The 18,955-nt window shown below is 30.2% G+C and overlaps 1 protein-coding gene across 1 annotated transcript; it reads right to left on the minus strand.

Annotated features, from left to right (window-relative positions):
• Window positions 1–13,318: 13,318 nt before the first annotated feature.
• Window positions 13,319–16,388, minus strand: LOC106652750 (forkhead box protein A2-like). The gene is made up of 2 exons (XM_014371880.2): window positions 15,094–16,388; window positions 13,319–13,575 (listed from the first exon to the last, which is right to left on the minus strand). Exons 1-2 carry the CDS (start codon window positions 16,322–16,324, stop codon window positions 13,319–13,321), a joined length of 1,488 nt encoding a protein of 495 aa, XP_014227366.1. The 5' UTR covers window positions 16,325–16,388.
• Window positions 16,389–18,955: the final 2,567 nt, after the last annotated feature.

The raw sequence follows: 18,955 nt of genomic DNA on the forward strand, positions 1-18,955 counted from the left end.
CGGGGGCGTGCGTCGGTTTTGATCACATGTTTCATTAAACATCGATGAATTTATGTAAAATTTAAAAAAATTGTATACTTTTCCAATTTTTTATATGTTTTAATTTATTTTAACTTGCTTAGGAATTATTATCCATTTTTAAGACAATCATTTATTTAGATATAGTTTATTTCCAAATCTTCAATATTCTTTTTAAAATGAAAGTACATAAGTAATGTAACGACGATTAAAAAAAACCTCTACCGAACAAAAAATTAATTTAAATACTAAGGGTAAAAATATATAGTATAGGTGAAATCGTAGTGTAGCTGCGAAAAATCATTAAAAACAGTTAAACTACATATTGAATCGCAATATGACCTCTGATCTATAGAAGAGTTTGTATGGTAAAGAATGAGATAAAAATATCTTCGTCACGAATAAATTGATTGTTTCATACGTAGAAAAAATGTCATCAGATATATTTACTTACTCTAAATCATTGTTTGCTGAAGAATTTGTCGTATCATTGATACAGACTATACTCGTGCACCTCACTCATACAGGAGTATCAAAGAATCCCGAAAACACTTTCTTACCGGGTATAACGTTGTGACAAGTGAAAAATGTCACACTCGTCGATTTTTCTCAATGATGAGTTCCAATATCTACAGCTCGCGTGGCTGTTGATTGCTCCTCTTTTTGTCCAAGTGATGCGCTGGGTATCTACAAAACACATTGGTAGGACGCGTAAAGCCTTTTTTCAATGCCAATGGGTACCTATAGAAGAGTCCACTCATACACACACACATTGTGTATGTAGCAATAAAACGATGCTCTCGGGTCATCGCGCGCTCAGAAAGGGCCTCGGGTCTACTTGGCGAGTGTTCGGCCGCGCGCAATCGCACCGATTCTCCCGCAGCTTCATTTGTACCTATCCTAGGGCACCATGCACAACAAGCGTAACGCATTACGCTGCCAGCGGGTACGCAACAATGGATAACTGCATTGTTTCCGCGTCACGCACTGTGCACCGTTTGAGCGCAAAGTATACCTTAAGCTTGCCTAGTGGTCTAATTCTATCCCAGATCGATTCTATAAGATATCGTATAAAGTAGTGCACAATTCTTGCGTTTTTCTTTGAAATTGTTCTTTGTTACCTCAAAGAATTAGGCGATTTTTCATTTTGATATTTTTACGGAGATATTGCCTTTCGATTTCAACTTGACAGAGCTAAACTTATTCCTGAAAACATTGTTATTTTCTTCAAGAAAATAAATGCCCCTTTGGAAAGCCTGCGACGAATTTGACCTTTCTAATAAAATATTTTACCCATTTTTTATTGTAATCACTTATCGAAGATTGAAATTAGAATGAATTCACAATTTTAATTTATCGTTCAAGTCTTAAACAATTTTTCAGGATTTACGAACTATTTTATTGGCATCCATTATTCGAATTGAATGATTATGGTAAAATTCAAGCCGTGAGTCTTTGCGTATGTTCAAAGAATTGCACACTGACTCGTACAATTTCAACTCGTTGATTATTTCTAGGAGGTGGGACTCGCGCGTAAATTGCTCGTCTAACGAGATGCTGCTAACGACTCGATGATGGACGAAATATTCTCAGTACATTTTAGGGAGATAGAAGTTTATTGCCCTGCATTCATTGTAAAGAATATTCTCTAAATAAGGAACGCTCGAGTATATTTCTTAAGATTTCAAATTTGTACCACAAGTCTATAAACACTGAGCAAAATTATTTCAATTCCAAAAATTCTTCATCGGATGAAGTTTTCAACAATGTTAAATTTCGAATTTGATCGGTATAAATTATAGATCATGTTAATGATGATATAATGTATCGACGATTTAAAATCTCAAATTAGGTTCTTTGCATACCCCGAGACAGATCCAAACTAATAGGATCGAGTGGTGTCGCTAACAGCAATTAATAAAAACGTACATGCAAGCACTTTTTGCAAGAAGCATCTCCGCGAGAAAGTACACATTATTATGTTTGTAAAACTTACAACGACGTGTTGTTGATACTGGCAATGCAAGCTGTTTACATAAAACATCTGTTTAATGCTGCTGCTTTTTGGTGTACCAATTGAGCTGTCGACCATTGCTCCTCTATTATAGCCGAAAATCAATCGATCAATTGGTTGTTTTAGCTCGTCTTTCATATTACTCTTTTCATGTGTTGAAGACATAAATATGAATATTTGAAAAAAAAATTTCGGTTAAGATTTTTTTTATTGTTGATTGATGTTTTATTATTTTCTGATACTTTTTTACATAGTTACTGTTTCATTTTTATCCTTAAAAACAATGTTATTCTATAAAAATTTTGCAAAAGCTTATCAGACCTCGAATTTGCAGTGGCATAAAATGATGCGAAACTTTTCAGTATTAGTCGCTTTATGCATATTTTTATATTTTAATCTAATTGCGTTCAGGTAGGTTATCAGTTGCATTATCTAAGGTATCACTATATGAAAAATAACTGTATTCCTTACAGTTGAATAAATATCAGTTGCATACAGTGTTTTGTAGCATAAGAGTTTAAAAATAGCAGTCTACTTGTGATTTTCAGGTTATATTGCTATAATATATTGAATATCATAAAAAAGGAAATTCTCGTGGATGCTGTTAAGAAACTTGATATTATTGTTATTAACCCACTTAGGCCTAACATCAAGCAAACTGAAATAAAAATGTCTGGAAATTGAATCTTGGTACCTGTACTTCGGATGTATTAATCTTTTTTTTGTTTAAATACAATGAAAAAAATATTTTTTTTTTGATTTTTTTCGCTGCATCCAAGCTCTAAAACACGACGCACTAAAAATGTTACTTGTGGTACTCGTATCGTAAACTACTATTACAACATTACGTTTAGAAGTTAATATCTAAACAATTAAAAGTATTCTTTTGCTTGAAGTCTTTTGAAGCGCCTTTTTAATAAAACTTATACATTACTAAGCTTATATCTGTATTCACTCATTTGAAAATAAAAATTGAATTTCTTATTATTATTGCATTGAATAACTAAATTATTTTAGAGGAAAAAGGAAAATGTCGAAAACATGGCGGTTTCCACTGATATTACAAACATTTAGTTATTTTTTTATAAACAATTAATATTATTCAAATAATTAAAAATAAGCCTATTCTTTTGCATGTAAATCGAAAAAGTTATTTCTTTCATGCTTTGTTTACACTTGTTGAAAACATATTTTCTCCGATTTATAACTTTTACTTGAGTTAATATTGCAGTTGTTTCACCGAAAAAAGTCGTTACTTTTCGTACATTCAAATTTTCGAGCTTGCATCGTAACACTAGACGTCGTTTATCATCCAAGACGAATAAAGAGACCTATCGGACGATACGACGAATCTTACAAAAGACTTTTTATTATTGCTGCATATGAGCATTGATTGTGAAAAGGAAAATATCACATCCTGCCAAGCGCGAGCAGAATAAGATATAACACAGCAATTGAGACTGATGATGACGAGGCAAAATACCACGATTTCAAACTACTTACATTGTATTGGATGCAGCAAGGACAGTCGTCAGAAAAATCATCGCGTAAAATAGAAAAAATTTTGAAAGCCCATTCATGTAATAGAATGATTTACATAATAACGGATTTAATTGTCAAAGCAGGTTACAGGAACAATCTAAGCAAGAAATTTTTTGCTTTAAAAAAAGATTTCAAATACTACCTTGGTCAGTAAAATAAAATGGAATATATACTATTAAAATCAGTGACATTCATATAGTGTGATAATACTTTCAAAACATATACAATATCAAATGATGTATGATACATAATTCTACGCGTGTCCAAAATTTCTTAAGTATTTATCTTTTTGTCTCATTGAGATTGGAACTGCGAAAGAAGTCCCACCCATGGCGCGTTTACATACAATATGGAGCGCGTAGAAGTTGCGTCGATCTCGTATATAGTGGTCTCGTCGCGTAACCGCCACAACAAGTGTAGGATCGTAGAATTCACACCCAACTTATATAGTTCTCTTGAGATTATAATTTATTTTACTCTCACACACTGTAAAAAAAGATGTTTAAGTTCGTCTACTTTGGGTCGGATGAGAAAAAGAACGAAAAGACGAGCGAAAAAAGAATCGACTTGTCTTAGATTTAGCAGATATATCTCCTCAGTCCTTTTGATTGAAGTGCTCGTAACTCGTATATAAGCTGATATGTATATCCCTATGTGTATAATATATGTATGTATGCTCGAGAGATCCAAGTCATGCCTGCCTACCCGATCGTTCCTGCATTCATTTTGCAGCGACGTCTTCGTCGGAGCTCATTCTTGCCTTAGACTTGTCTTTTCAAGTACGTTGGATCTCTCTCCCTCTCTCTTTCGTTCTCTCTTACTCCTTCACTCGTTCTCGTTGTCTTGCTCTCTCAATTTTTCGAGTGGACATACGCACCTCGGTCGCGTTTGCTCTCTTGGAATTTTTGACTTTTCTTTTTTTTACCTTGGATTATCTATACACACTTTAAGAGGTTTTGTACGCGCGTGGGTCGGTTTGGGATTCCACGAATAAATATCAATGATTCGGACGCAAATATATCGCTTGCTCGTATATACCTATATACGCGTCTGCGGGCTCACTTGATTTTGTCAATAATGTATCAATGACCTGACCACCGCGCGACAGCGATATATAGTTACATATTCGAGAATCGGTATTGACTCGCGAGACGGCAAATAACTATAGAGCACAAGTGGCTAAGCACGCATGGTCTTTATGAAAATAAAAATCGCCGCGTTTTAAACGTTCTGTTCGCACGCGAGTGATACGTATCCTTTACATTGTGGATGAAATTTTTCGGGTAGATGATCAGTGGATCATCAATTTCACTTTAGAAAATAGATACTACGCGAAACTTGGTGATTCCTCGGTAGCTGTGGAGTGATATTGACATTACTAATTTATTTAACGAACTCAATTTGCTTCCATACCATTTTTTGGACGCCCAGCCTTCCTCAAGAGAATTTCGAAAGTCGAAGGTCAATACTCAGTTATAAATCTTCAAAATAACACTAAGTAACAGTGCAAAATCTAATGATCGCGCAAAAATACGTCAACTAATATAAAACTAGAACGCGCAATAATGATAAAAAGATGATAGAGATGGCAAGTGAATTCAAAGCTATGGCGTTGATTTTGACTTGCTGCCAAAAGTTGCGGGATGGAAATATCGACTGCGAAAATAATTCAACTTTCAACGGTAAAATGGTGCAATTTTCCGCCTGGTCAATATTTCTAATTTGTCTTTTTTTTCGACAAATTACGTGTTGTCACGACTCTCGACTTCCTTATTTTCGATTTTTTTCAACAAAATTAATAAATTACTGTAATTTAAATATGGTAACTATTTACATTTATATAATGAATAGAAAATAAATAGAAAAAATGAAAACACGCAACCCAAATTGTTGACAGTTTTCCGACAAACATAATCTGTTGAGCAAAGACTTGTCCAAATTTTCAAGAAATGTATTCAACTGTGCTTGAAAGTGCACGATTTAATCATTTTATATGATATTAATAATTGTTAAACGACAAAACGAATTCGAACAATATATTATTGCAAGTACATCTTCAAAAGTGCCTTGTTTAAACCGTATTAAGAAAAGTAAGTATAGAAATTGTATAAATAAAGAATAACGAGAAGCTAAAAATATACAAAACCAAGTTTAAGAGAAGTGCTGGTTTACACGTCAGTTTTGTATGTGTATACAAGCATTTTTGCACCACTAATTGCGCCGAGTTTCTCTGCCTAGCGTTTAAGTTTTGAAAAAATGGAAAATATATTCAACTTTGCCAACTCTGAAAAGTCTTGTAATATTTTAGAGTTTGTCTTTATTGCTAAATAGTTGGAATTTAAAAAACGTACTGAAATAGCCAGAAAAAAAGTTAAACCTGACATGCTCAATTTTAATAATTAGCTTTGATCAATCCATTAAAAAATTAACTATTTTCAATATGAACGATGTGACTGTTTTTGCAATTCATTAATAATAAAGTTCCAGGCTTTTGAAAATAAAAAAACCGCTGCCAATACATTGGCAAAGGGTTTCTTTGTGAGAAAATTCTATTAATGAAAGGGTTTGGCTATTGAAGGGAAATTCATATACGACCTTTTTCATTTTCGATACGTACTAAAAAATCTAATCGATTTATAAATAATACGGTTACTCAATACTTTATATTATTAAGAAAATACAACCGTTAAAATAAAAATAAGCATTTTTGAATAAATATTTGAAGCACTTATTTATTAAAAATATTTTATAAAAATCTCAGAAATTTTTTTCTCAAATTTTTATTTTTACTTTAATAAATCCTAATAACTCATAATTGTCTCATCCAAGCCGTATGCACTTTTATTAGTTGAATACATTTTTCAAAGTGCAAGTAAGTATATTTTTGTTATCATAAATCCTTTTATTATGAATTTCATATTTTCTATTTAAAACAAAAAACGACGATTAGACATTAAATCATGTGTTTTTGTACGTGTAAATGAAAACAAATTTAAAAATATATACCCATAAACGTTCCAATGTACATACTTACACCTTCTCGTTTTACTTATTTTTGAAGTTATAGTGCCAAGCTGTCTGGTTGAACACGTATCTTTTTTAGCATAGAATAGTTAACGAAACGATGTTACGGAGAGTACATATTAAAAAAGCGTAACAGTAAATTGAGCGTAGCTTGTAGCTTTGAGGTTTTTGAGGCTTGCAGTGGTTGAGTATGTACAACAAGATATGATCAGGATGTGTTGACTACTGATTTTAAACCAAAAAAAATGTCAAATATTTTGATATTTTTGAAAAATAGTTTGTTTGGATGAATTTTGAAGCTTTTATATGCAATGAAAACTATTATTTCAATTGAATATGAGAATTTAAAAATGGAAGTAATCACGTAAATACGTGTTTGAATTCGAATATAGTTTATTTAATTATTTTATACTAAAGTGTATTACAATCAAACATATTTATAAAAACTTTTTCCTCTATAACAAGGAAAATTTCCCTACAAAAATTTTGGTCAATATGACATACTTGAATATTATCAAGTACTACATTGTAGTACTACATTGTAGTACTTGATAAGTTAGTTCGATGAATTAAAATGAATTCTCCACGAAAAAAAAAGAAAATCTTAGCAATTAATAATAAAAAAAGTAATAACTGACTGCATAAAAAGGAGTGGACTTTAAGTTTTAATGAAAAGAAAATAAAATGTATTATACAAAATGTTGTAAGTATTATTAATTTTATAATGAAAATATTTATGTCTCTAAAATACAGAATTGATTTTGGTTTAAGCAAAAGAACGGTTCAAAAATCAATGCACGATGACTTCAAAGGTCTAAATTGATTGAATTATTTACTGTCACATTTCTTGCCTTTAATGACAAAAACTTTTAATCATGTATTCTTATACATTTATTATTATGAATATTATAAATTCAATGATCACTGTTAAGTATAAATATCAATTATATGTAAATTTATTTCAATGATAGTTTTTATCATAATATTAAGTATTACAATACAATTACAATTACAAGTTCAATTACATAGAATCTCTTTTTTCATAAAATTACAAGGTGTCGTTAACATTTTTTGCATAGCTGTGCTTTAGAAAGAAGCAGGTAATTTTTAAATATTTCTTCAACAAGCAGGTGCTTCGAAAATACATCATGTATATCTTATCACCTTAGGAAAAATACGTAAATCATCCTTCAATTAAATCAACCAATTACCGAGTACTAAATAGCTTTAAAAATTTATCAATCTTCGAGTCTTTGATGCTGTAACTTTTTTTTGGGTAAGATTGAGCGTAAAGTACAAATTCAGTAGAAGTATCATATCCGTTGTCGCCGTTCTTTGATCTCTTTTAGGCGTTTTATCGGTTGCATCCCGCATAGACACGCGCGATTTCAGCAGCATCCGCCTTTCAAACCCGGCACTTTAACTTTGCATACTTTTAAACACATATGCACATGAATACGAATTTTTTCAAACTTATCATGAGAAATGTTACGTTTGAGGGGCGCATTATTTCAACATTAATTATGTTACTTTATGATACGCAAGCTCAAAGTGGATCGTGGATGATACTAATTGATTAAAAATTAAAACCATCGATTTTAAAATAATGTTTTTTACATGATTTTAATGTGAAGTTTTGTCAACGTTGTAACAGTTAGTAAAAAGTTGTCAATAATATTTAAGTTGGGAATATAAAATTATTATATTTTGATAACTTGATCAGAAAACAATTATAAGTAAAATAAAAATAAATGTAAGTATCATAAATATAAAAATAAATTTAAATATACGGGTTTTTCTCTACCGCGTATGCAACGTTATTTTAATGTGTCATACATGTGTAAGATTTTAACATTATATTAAACGATTTAGCTTGCTACTCGCCACGCCCCCTATACCCATCTTTGTACAATTCAACACCATTTAAATATTTTATCATATAATTACCTATTCACTTGCAAGATCAAGGTCACAACGTTACATTGCCAACGATAATTTCGAAAAATTCATTTAATAGTTTTGAAAACATTTTTGTAATAAATCTGTATTAAAATTAAAGATGCTGATGAGAAAATTTGTAAAAACGTTTGAGTTTTTATGTGGTTGATTCATGGAACAACCTTCTTCGTGGAGGAAAAAACGTATAATTTTAATAAATTTTTCCATAGGTTTAGTTTAAAAAAATCGATGTAGGAAATTTTATACTTTATAAATTAGTTTTGGATAAAGTGAAATAAATTATTTATTAATTATTAGACATGTACGAAATTAATTATTTAATAGTTGAAAAGATTAGTTTGGATTGGATTAGAATATTTATTAAGCCATGGTTTCCCGCATGGCACATAGGCTTACACCTAAAAGTATAAGCGTTACATATAAATACACAAGAGTAAAGTATTTACAAAAAATATATAGATAAAACAGGTAAGTGGCATGTAGAGCAGAGATAGTGAACAAGACGTTAATTGGTAGCTATATGGTATTTAGCAAGAAAGGCATAATTCATGCCAAGGCGCAAAGTCCTAGTGATCTGCTACTCTCCTCTCATCCTTCAGCCATTTGCTGAAGATAACATTTTTGATGTGAGAGATGCGTGATGGGCAAAATAGTAATCGGGTTGTGAAAAACTTATTTAGTAGGCCCGTAGCGGTATAGACGAAGAACGACTGGTGAGTGCCAGTGCGTATTGCATGACCAACGATAGACCTCTGCGGTAGTCTTGCAGATGAGCGATCGATGAAAGCCTGTGATGGAAGAGCGAAGCGAGATTATAAGTAGGGTGGATTCTGGTGGTCAATGATGGTCAATGAATGAGATATGAACAGAAATCAGAGGTCGTGTGAGTTTAAATTTTATAAATATTGAATTTGATAATCGAGTGAGTATACTAGTCAGTACAAATAATAATAAGAGAAAGTTGATTATATGATTGAAATTGAATTGAAAGATTGAATTTAATTTAAAATAGATGCCGAAACGATAAGAAATTTTTAAAACATGCTTATCATTTATACGTATATAATACATTTCATTTGATATTTCTTCATCATTTTATTTGTATAAAAGAAATTTAACTATTAACTTCGAAATACATTCTGTAGAAACTTCGAAAACTGATTGAAAATTTGTATCCATATATTGGCTTTGGTATCTCCTTAAATTGATATTTTTGAAATTATTTTGCTATTTCTGCACAAAATCGGCGTGAAAAGTCACTCGAACAAGAAAAGTAAATGAAAACAGATGTTTTCAAAAATTTTCAGTAGACATTTTTTTTTTTTTTTATAGTTGATTACGGCCCTTTCTGCTACTAGGCTAATTGGCCAACCTCACCGTTCTACCTAACGGTGGGTCTTGCGTGTATATGTAAGTGTGTGTTAGTGTATTAGCGTGTACCTATAGTCGATATGGTTGCGCCTCCCATACCACTGAGGTTACGCTTTGATAATGGTGTGACCCCCAACACCAGAGACCGCAGTTGAAGTGCACCGGCTTTTTTCCAAGGAAAATTTCCACGGATTACACCCAACGGTGCAAACCCCGCAGAAAAAATCCCCGGGAAAAAACCAGCCCACCGCCGGGATTTGAACAGTAGACATTTTAAAAAAGTTTACTGAAAGAGACATCTTACAATATAATTTGGTACTCCATGGTAGTTTCATATACAGCAGCTGCCTACTGTTGGTAATGTAGGTGTGTATAAGTATGGGTCAGCATTTATCATACATTTGGCCTCAGTTAAAGTAGATTTCAATTTTTAACAAGTCTAAGATATCGTCTCATAATAATGATTATTCCTTTTCTTTTCATTAAAAAATTGTCTTTCAATGATTTTGATGTAAAAATTATTAAAACTTTATCAAATTCATTTTTCATTATGGACCACTGATTAATTGATTTCAAGAAATTTTAATAACTAAAGTATTCAGGTCAGATAATTATAAAATAGTGATTGCAAAATAGATTTTATCACTTATACAGTTTGTTGAGGTTGCTAAAATAATGTTATATAGAAGTATTTTCCAGTAAGTATAAATAAAAAATAATCAAAATTCATCACGATGCACCAATAAAATTTTAAAATTGGATATATATTGTACATATAATATAATGTGCCATATTTGCATAAATTTATGTATTTTGTTCTCATCAGTATTCCTATTCTAAATTTCTTCAATTAAATAGAACGCGAATTACCGAAATAAAAAAGAAATAACAGCTGTGATTTAATGAAAGAATAATATTCTTTCACCGTATGGAAAGTATTCGAGGCATGGTTTCTGTTTTATGATACTGTCTGTACTTGTTACGTCATCACCTTGAAGAATCGCTTTAAATTAAATAGCTCGCGAATTTTAAGAAACTTGAGTTTATGTGTTTGAATTTTACAATTAGAAAATATCATGATAATTGTAAAGAATGGCTTTTATTTCAAGATTTTGATAATTTATATTTGATTGATAAAGGTTATCGCCAAGGATGAATTTTATTCGAATTAAGGACGTAACTGAATAATTTTGGTTTAATATTTAGAAACAAATAATCTAATCGTTGACTCACTCAACATTTTATAAACAAATTTATTGATTGTTAAATATTCAATAAAAAATTCTGCAATGGGAATTTAAACACAGTTACTTAATTTAAAATTAATTTTGCTCGGTTTAAAGAATTAATATTTTTACTGCAACTAAACATGTATTATAGCATATATTCAAAATAGTCACATTATTAACTATGTAGAAAAAGTATTTTATATTTGCTATATTAGTCTTTTTTGTTTGCTTTAGACGTGGAACATTTTTCACAGGCATTCAGTCGATGATTGCTACGACCAGACAGCTACGAGACAGACTGTTTATCATCGCATAGGAAAGCGATGAAGAGAAAAAACATAGAGAAAAAAAGTGTAAATTGATATATGATTCACTTACAGTCAAAATTCTCATCAATATATGCTTCGACACGTTCTGAAATTGCTTTTGTATATTCTTTTAACCCTTTGACTTTTTATGACATAAAAATCGGCAACAAAATGTGCGAATTAACAGTCGTGGCGACTTTTTTTCGTCATGAGCGGTTAAAGAGTTAATAGTAATTTCAGTTTCTTTTAGTTTAAAAATATACCATAATATTCAGAAATTACTCAACTATATTATTACGTTGTAAATCGAATGTAAAATTTATTTTTCAATAAATTTTCATTTTTTTGTGTATAATAATTGGATTTTCAATCTAAGTGCCCAGAAATCATAGTTACGAGAAATATATCAATACATCAATCATTAATGCTATTAGTTTTTTAAAATAATTAGAAATTATTAATCGCTCTTTATTAAAAATCTACATTGTGCCTTATGCCTTACATTTTTTAATTCATGAAAGAAAAACATAACAAGCAAAGAAGTAGCAGACTGCAATCGCATTTCGAAGATATTCCAGGACCACCTATATTCTGAAACCCTTTGGGGGTCCATAAAAGAAGTTAAGTCAAACAAACAGTTAAAGGCATTCATCTTCGAATTTCAAAACTCTTGTGCACCGTGTGTTTTACATGTGGCGGAGATTCGGAACGAACGAATTTTTCGAGTTTGATATTTATTCTCATACATCAGCTTTCGACATTAAAACTATTACTTTTAAATAAATTTTTATTTGGGGATAATTTCTTTAACAATACATTTTTTTAAAAATAATTTATCTGTATAATTTGTTTGGTTCAAAAATTTGTTTTTTAAAAAAAAGTAAGTAAAATAAGATTATGTTCTTACCGAAACAGTTAATTTTTGATACAATGTGAATAATATTATTTGATAATTTTATTTTATTGTTACTTGGAAAAATGTTTCGAATGTAAAATGAACTAAACAAGTTCTACTATGCTTCATAAGGCAATGAAATATTTATCTAAAAATATGACATTTCCTTCAATAATAAAATCTAATCAATAGATACACCGAACTGGTCAGTAGAATCTCAACACAAACATTAAGTAACTCGACTAACACTTTCTTTTAAATCTTTTGATTTCTGGGTCAAAATTTCTTCTATTTATGATTTCAATCATAAAACTATTTAAGCAAGTTGAATTCTTATCCATAGACTATGAATATGTAAACTAATTAAAAATGAATAAATAATTTCCCATTGTATCATTTATTTTTTTCTAAGACTGCAAATTTATAAGATATTCGACATGAAATGATTGATCAACATTTTTTCCATGTTATATACAAATGAATAGAAAATATTACAATGATGATGACAATGAAAAATATTTAATTTTAGTTTAGTTCTAATTATAACTACAATTACTTTAATAAAATATTTATAAAATTGTTATTGGCTTTTTATTAAATTATTAAATTTTTTTTATGACACTATAATTTTTTGTAGTCGTTAGCGCAGAAAGTGTAAATCTCTATTGTTATAAAAATCCTAAAAATATTTTTGTTCTTATTCTGAAAATTAAAGATTAAAGAAATTTATTAACTTAAAGATTTTTTGAAAATACTAATTTCGTACTTATGATCTAAATATAATGATTTACATGATAAACGCCACGAGAATTCGTTTCTTTTAAAATACCTGTACAGCAGAAAGATTTAATTTTACACTTACACTCTGTTACTGTATGCTTAATAATAATATATTGTAAATCGATAACAAATACCAGATAAAACGTGTTATTTTCATTTAACTCATTCAAATCTGTTTTTATATACTATATTTGATTTGATCGTAATAAATGGATTGATTTGCTGATGTTGATACAGCAATTTCAGTGCTGTTGCTGGAATTCACTATATTACTATCGAGAGATCCCTCATTTCCCAGACTCAGCGTATTCAAAATTGTAGAACTTGAAGTTACAGTAGCAGACGTTGTTGTACTCAAAAATGTTTTTCGATCCATTGATGCCGACGGATCTTGATCAATTGAGCGACCGCCGCTAGTGTTCTGTTGCCGTAAGTCTGAAAAGTTAAAATGCAAATGCAGTTTAATAGGCTGAAATGTACTATATATTAATCACATGAATAATAAATTTAGTATCAAAATAAAAAATAAATGTTTGCTGCAATCATTACCGATGATAAATTGAATGCGAATTATATTACAATTTTTTCGTTCAATGTAAATTCGAATAGAATATAAAATGTGCTAAGAATGTGTTATTTTTAAATCATAAAAAAATTGAATTTGTCAGATGGTTTAATGGTATAATTATAATTGAAACATCAGTTTTTTACATCACAACTAATGCTTAATTATCTAGACTTAAATATCAATGAATGATAATGTGAAAATCATTGAAACATAAATAATGACGACTGAATTTCTAATAAATATACGTGGATTCTTTATAAGTAAAGGACGTTTTTATTTAATTTCTTTTACGCCCTCATTAAAATATTAAAACGATAGACACGAATGAGAAAATTATTCTAAACAATTTTGCAATATTTTTGTTCATTATTTATCATTATAAAATGTGGGAAAAATTAAACATTAAAAACCGATTATTAAATTTCGATAATCATATTTTCTGTGGGTGGTCGATTTTGAGATGATTCATTCTTCATCGAATTTGTGATGTTTATATAACTTGAGAATATAAGCGCGTTAGTAATTTTTTTAATGCTAGTGCTGATTTTTAGATACAACATATTTTGACATTTTTCGCACGCGTGTTATTTTGTCCAGAAAATATTTCTCGAAAGTTAGTGCTAAAAAATCAAAAATAAATATTGAATAGGTACGTATAAATTATTAATAATTTTATATGAATAAAAATTATTTATTCAAAGTTCAAATATATGTGTACAAATCACCATTTAAGTGTAATATATTTATTTTTTGAATTAATCAATTAGTATTACATACAATAATTAGTCGACAACCCAGTGTAAATATATAATGTGATTTTAGCTTATTATACATGTGTGTATTTTTAAATTATCTATTTCACATGTCACCCGAGACAGTCAAAATAAGGAAGTAAAACTCAACTACATTACATTGGATGATACACAGATGTTTCACCGCATTTCAACTCTTTCGAAAATTTTCGGAGACAAGTGTTAAAATGGCATATGATTTTAAAATGATCGAAGCGTACAATTTTATTTTCAAGTAAATTTTGAATGTACTATTTTTTCAAGCGTTAACAGTTTCTAAATTAGGATATTCGAGTTTGTTAGCGTGCTAAAAATTTGAAATGAAAAAAATTCAGTGTGAGATTTTTAGAAAATGTATACGTAACCGTACGTGGTTACATTATCATTTATGTATAAATATTAATGAAAATATATACTCAGACTAACTCGTGTAAGATAGGTATGTAAAAGTTTTATATCTAGGTATAAATTTAGTTTTAAAACCATTGATATGTTTTAAGAATAAGTTCAATTAGTATTAGTAGATAAAAAAAATTTGAGTAAACGTGTATTCATAATTGATTGTAACAAAAAACAACCTACTAGTTTTAATACTTGATGTGTGACAGTTGTCAGGTGAAGAACGAACGTTTATTAATGGATTCGTTGATGTTTCTGATCCAATCGTTTGAATAGCTTGTATGGTTGCATTAACGTTAATTGATTGAGCGTGTCCAGTTAAAGCACCATAAGCTGCATAGTAATCTTGAGCTTGATTATTATTCATACATGTATTATTTGTTGGTACAACGCCATGGCATTTACTATAAACTGTATTAGCTTCTGATTGAAGATCAATCTTAAACCCTATATCTTGTTGCTGCAAGTGTTGCAGGTGGTGATCTTTTTGAAAACAGTCATTTCTAATAAGTGATAAAGTTTCCTGCGGCATACTTCTTGAATAGCTTGGTTCACTTTTGAAAGTTGCAATTTCGTTGCCTCGATAAATAGATGGATTTCCAGCTTTATATGTAACTTCGGTTGTCTTGTATGTGAGCTCGCCTACAGGAGCTGCTTTATAAGCGTGTTCTGAATGCATCCAATCTCCGGCTGAATTTATACCTGCCGAGTTACCATATACTGCACTGTAGTCGGGATAATTTTGATACTGATTTTGATAACCATTAGAATATTCAAGATTTGTTGTTAGATTTTCATATGCTGGTGTTTGCACCCCAGCAGCATTGATAGATGTCGAATAATACGGCGCATATTGAGGTTTTAAATTTTGGCATTTGCGTCTAAATCCTCGTGGCCTTCTTCGAAAACTACCTTCTTCGAACATGAATTCACTGGATGGATCAATAGTCCAATAATGACCCTTACCCGGTCGACCAAGACCCTTCGGTAGTTTGATAAAACATTCGTTAAGACTTAAATTATGACGTACTGAATTTTTCCATCCTTGATAACTACCTCGAAAAAAGGGAAAATGTTGTTGCAAGTAAGCGTAAATTTCTGAGAGTGTCAATCTTTTGCCCGGACTCGATTGGATAGCCATAACAATAAGGGCGATGTACGAGTATGGTGGTTTTTCTTGTCGACGAGTACTTGATTTTCGGGTAAGTTCGTGGCTCGACAATGATAGTAAAGGTTCAAGGCCTTGTCCTGAAGATAGATTTGATACAATGCCGGAGACATTGCTCGATGCTGGCCGCACGATACCGCCGCCATGTGAAGATGTGGCTTGCGTCGTTGAGTAAGTATTTTGCTGTGTTTGATGATTATACAGTTGTTCGGATGGTATAATGTGTTGCGTCGATGTAATCGCCGTTTCATTTGTCATCTTTGATGAAAACTAAGCAAGGTATTGAATTCACTGTCTGGAAATAATATCACCAACACCAAATTCACTATTCCAAAAATGCACTGTAGGATGCACTAGTAAAAAAAAAAAAGTTTAGTGATACTTTTACATTAAATTAATGAGTTATGAAAGGAGCTGATAATAACAAACACTCATCAAATTGTATAAGCTAACCATTTAATTTTTTACGATAACTGAAAGCAAACTATCTTCCTATCATCCGCTCTTCAGACTATATGGCACAATCATCAATTTTGCTACGCTTTGCGAGCGATAGCTAAACCGCTCGGGAAGATCGACAAAACCGTATTGGCATTTCAAAGTTGAGTGGGCGGGACGAGGGAGGAGCTTTATTCTTCATTGGCCCTCGAGTTCTTGATGTATAGAACTTATTTAGCTTTGTACCAAAATAAGATAGTTCACGCGTTATCTGTGAAATCCTATGAAGAAGTCTCAAGTATTTAATCAAAATTCATCATTTCTTTTCATTGCTGTGTTTCATTATATCAATTATCAATTATCATTAGTTCAGGTGAACTTGACTTTTATCTTTATACATTTTCTTTCCAATTCGTTGAATATGAAAAGAGCTCCAAGAAATAAATTTATGTTGAATTATAAAAAAAAAGTTAATTTTGATTGAATACAAAATTATGGTCTTTTTTAATTGTGATACTTTCTAAGTTGTGACATTCTAACGTTCAATCAGTTTATTACTTTAAGGACATCTGTCAGCTTTGTGGAAAAAATATTTAATTAAATGCTCACACAGTTTTTATTAAGATTTTTACGATGTGAACAAAATTTTTCTATTGTTATTAATCTTATTGGAATGAAAAAAGTACAAAAACTTAACTTACGCTTTGTAGTCTAAAATCGAAAGGATCGAAACGTTCAAAATCAACCCTGGTAGAAATCGAACATTTTTTTGGCGTTTTTCGACTATTTATTGGCCAACTTACCGTATTGGTCAATAAATGGTCAAGAAAACGTTTCATTGATGCTCTGAAAAGTTAAATTTGTACTAGGGAAATATTTGAACAATTTTTATCATTGCTTTCTATGCAAAAACGCATTTTTTTGCAAGAGTTTGATGTTTTTTTAAAAATATTTTTTTATAATATGCACGAGATAGGCCTTAATGCGTTGACTTAAAATGTGAATTTATATTCTTGCAAAATTATAAATGTTTATCATATGCTTTTATCGATAATATTAATTTTTAATCAATTTGACCATATATTTTTATATTTGAAATAATTTTTTAAAGTATTCAATTATAATTTTTATAAATTTGTTAAAAAATGAATCATAATTACTGTCATTATGATGATGCTTTGAGATATTACAAACTTGTGTACGTAGTAAACGTAGTAGTAAGATCTAAAGCGGTGCCTGTGATGAACCTAACAGCATGGGTGGGCTGAAAATGTCCATACCAAGTACTTGTCCGACAGAATCCTATTATTACGTATAATCGGATTTTTTTTATTGTGCTCTTCTCATTAGTATTTAAATAATTTTATTTTGTTGTAATTATTAAATTAATATGGAAGTGGAATTTATAATTATTTTTCATATTAAACAAATAGTAAATCGAATTGATCTATAAATCGTACTTATAATTAATAGTTATTTGAGGAATATTCAGTTACATTTTCATCCCAAAATAACGAGAAATAAGCTAGCTAGCTAAAGCAAATTTTCACACGCAATGAAAAAAAATTCAGTGAAGATTGCTGCTCAAAATCGACTCGACCGAACACCACTTCATTTTATTACAAGCTATTTAAGTAGATAATAAATGAGTAAATGACGTCGAGATAATTTATTGCATTTTAAAATTTTTTTTACCATGATATAAGATGACTTTATACTTTCATTTTTTCAAAAAAGACGTTTTTTAGGCTTCAAAATAAAGCCAAAAAATCAAAAATCATTGATAACTCTGGATCTCGATGTCATTACCTCATAGTTTATGTACTTAAATAGTTGGAAAAATTTGAAATGAGTAGATTGTCAGTTACAGTGTCCACCGCAATCGATTTTTTTTTCAGTTGTGTGAGAAAATCTACTGGGGTCAGCTTATTTTTCGTTATTTTGAGCTGATATAAGGAAGGAAAATTTAACTGATTATTCTTTAAATAACTATTTATTATTGACATAATTTATAGATAAATTCATTTCAATATGTGCTCAAAAAAAGTTATTAAATTAATGCTTGAAAAACATCGAACAGACCCTTATACCACCTCCTTAAGCACAATTGGTATTCGACACTGACACTTGGTAATATCCGATTAATTTCCGTTTTATTAAGCAATTTATTGAAATATACAGTAAAATTATAATTACTGATAAATATTTTATGGAAATATTAGAAAAAAATGGAAAGGAAAATGACCAGCTCGAAAGAAATTAAAATTCAAAAAATTACCATCATAAATTATCTAAAAGATAAAATTCAATCGTAATGTAAATTCGTAATGTAAAAAGTACATCTGTATGAAAATAGGTAATTAAGAAGATACAGCTAAAACTCTTTATAACAGCTAACTCGTAGCAAATGACTTGAGCTTCGCCGTACAGGGGCAAGAAATAATATTTTGT

This window comes from Trichogramma pretiosum, unplaced genomic scaffold, assembly GCF_000599845.2.
Source record: "Trichogramma pretiosum strain Unisexual culture from Peru unplaced genomic scaffold, Tpre_2.0 scaffold32, whole genome shotgun sequence".
In the NCBI taxonomy this organism is placed as follows: domain Eukaryota; kingdom Metazoa; phylum Arthropoda; class Insecta; order Hymenoptera; family Trichogrammatidae; genus Trichogramma; species Trichogramma pretiosum.

Coding starts and splice junctions, on each gene's coding strand:
- LOC106652750 (XM_014371880.2), bottom strand. CDS start 16,324: ATGACAAATGAAACGGCGATTACATCGACGCAACACATTATACCATCC. Junction 13,576..15,093: donor TGACAACTGTCACACATCAA/GTATTAAAACTA, acceptor TTAACTTTTCAG/ACTTACGGCAACAGAACACT.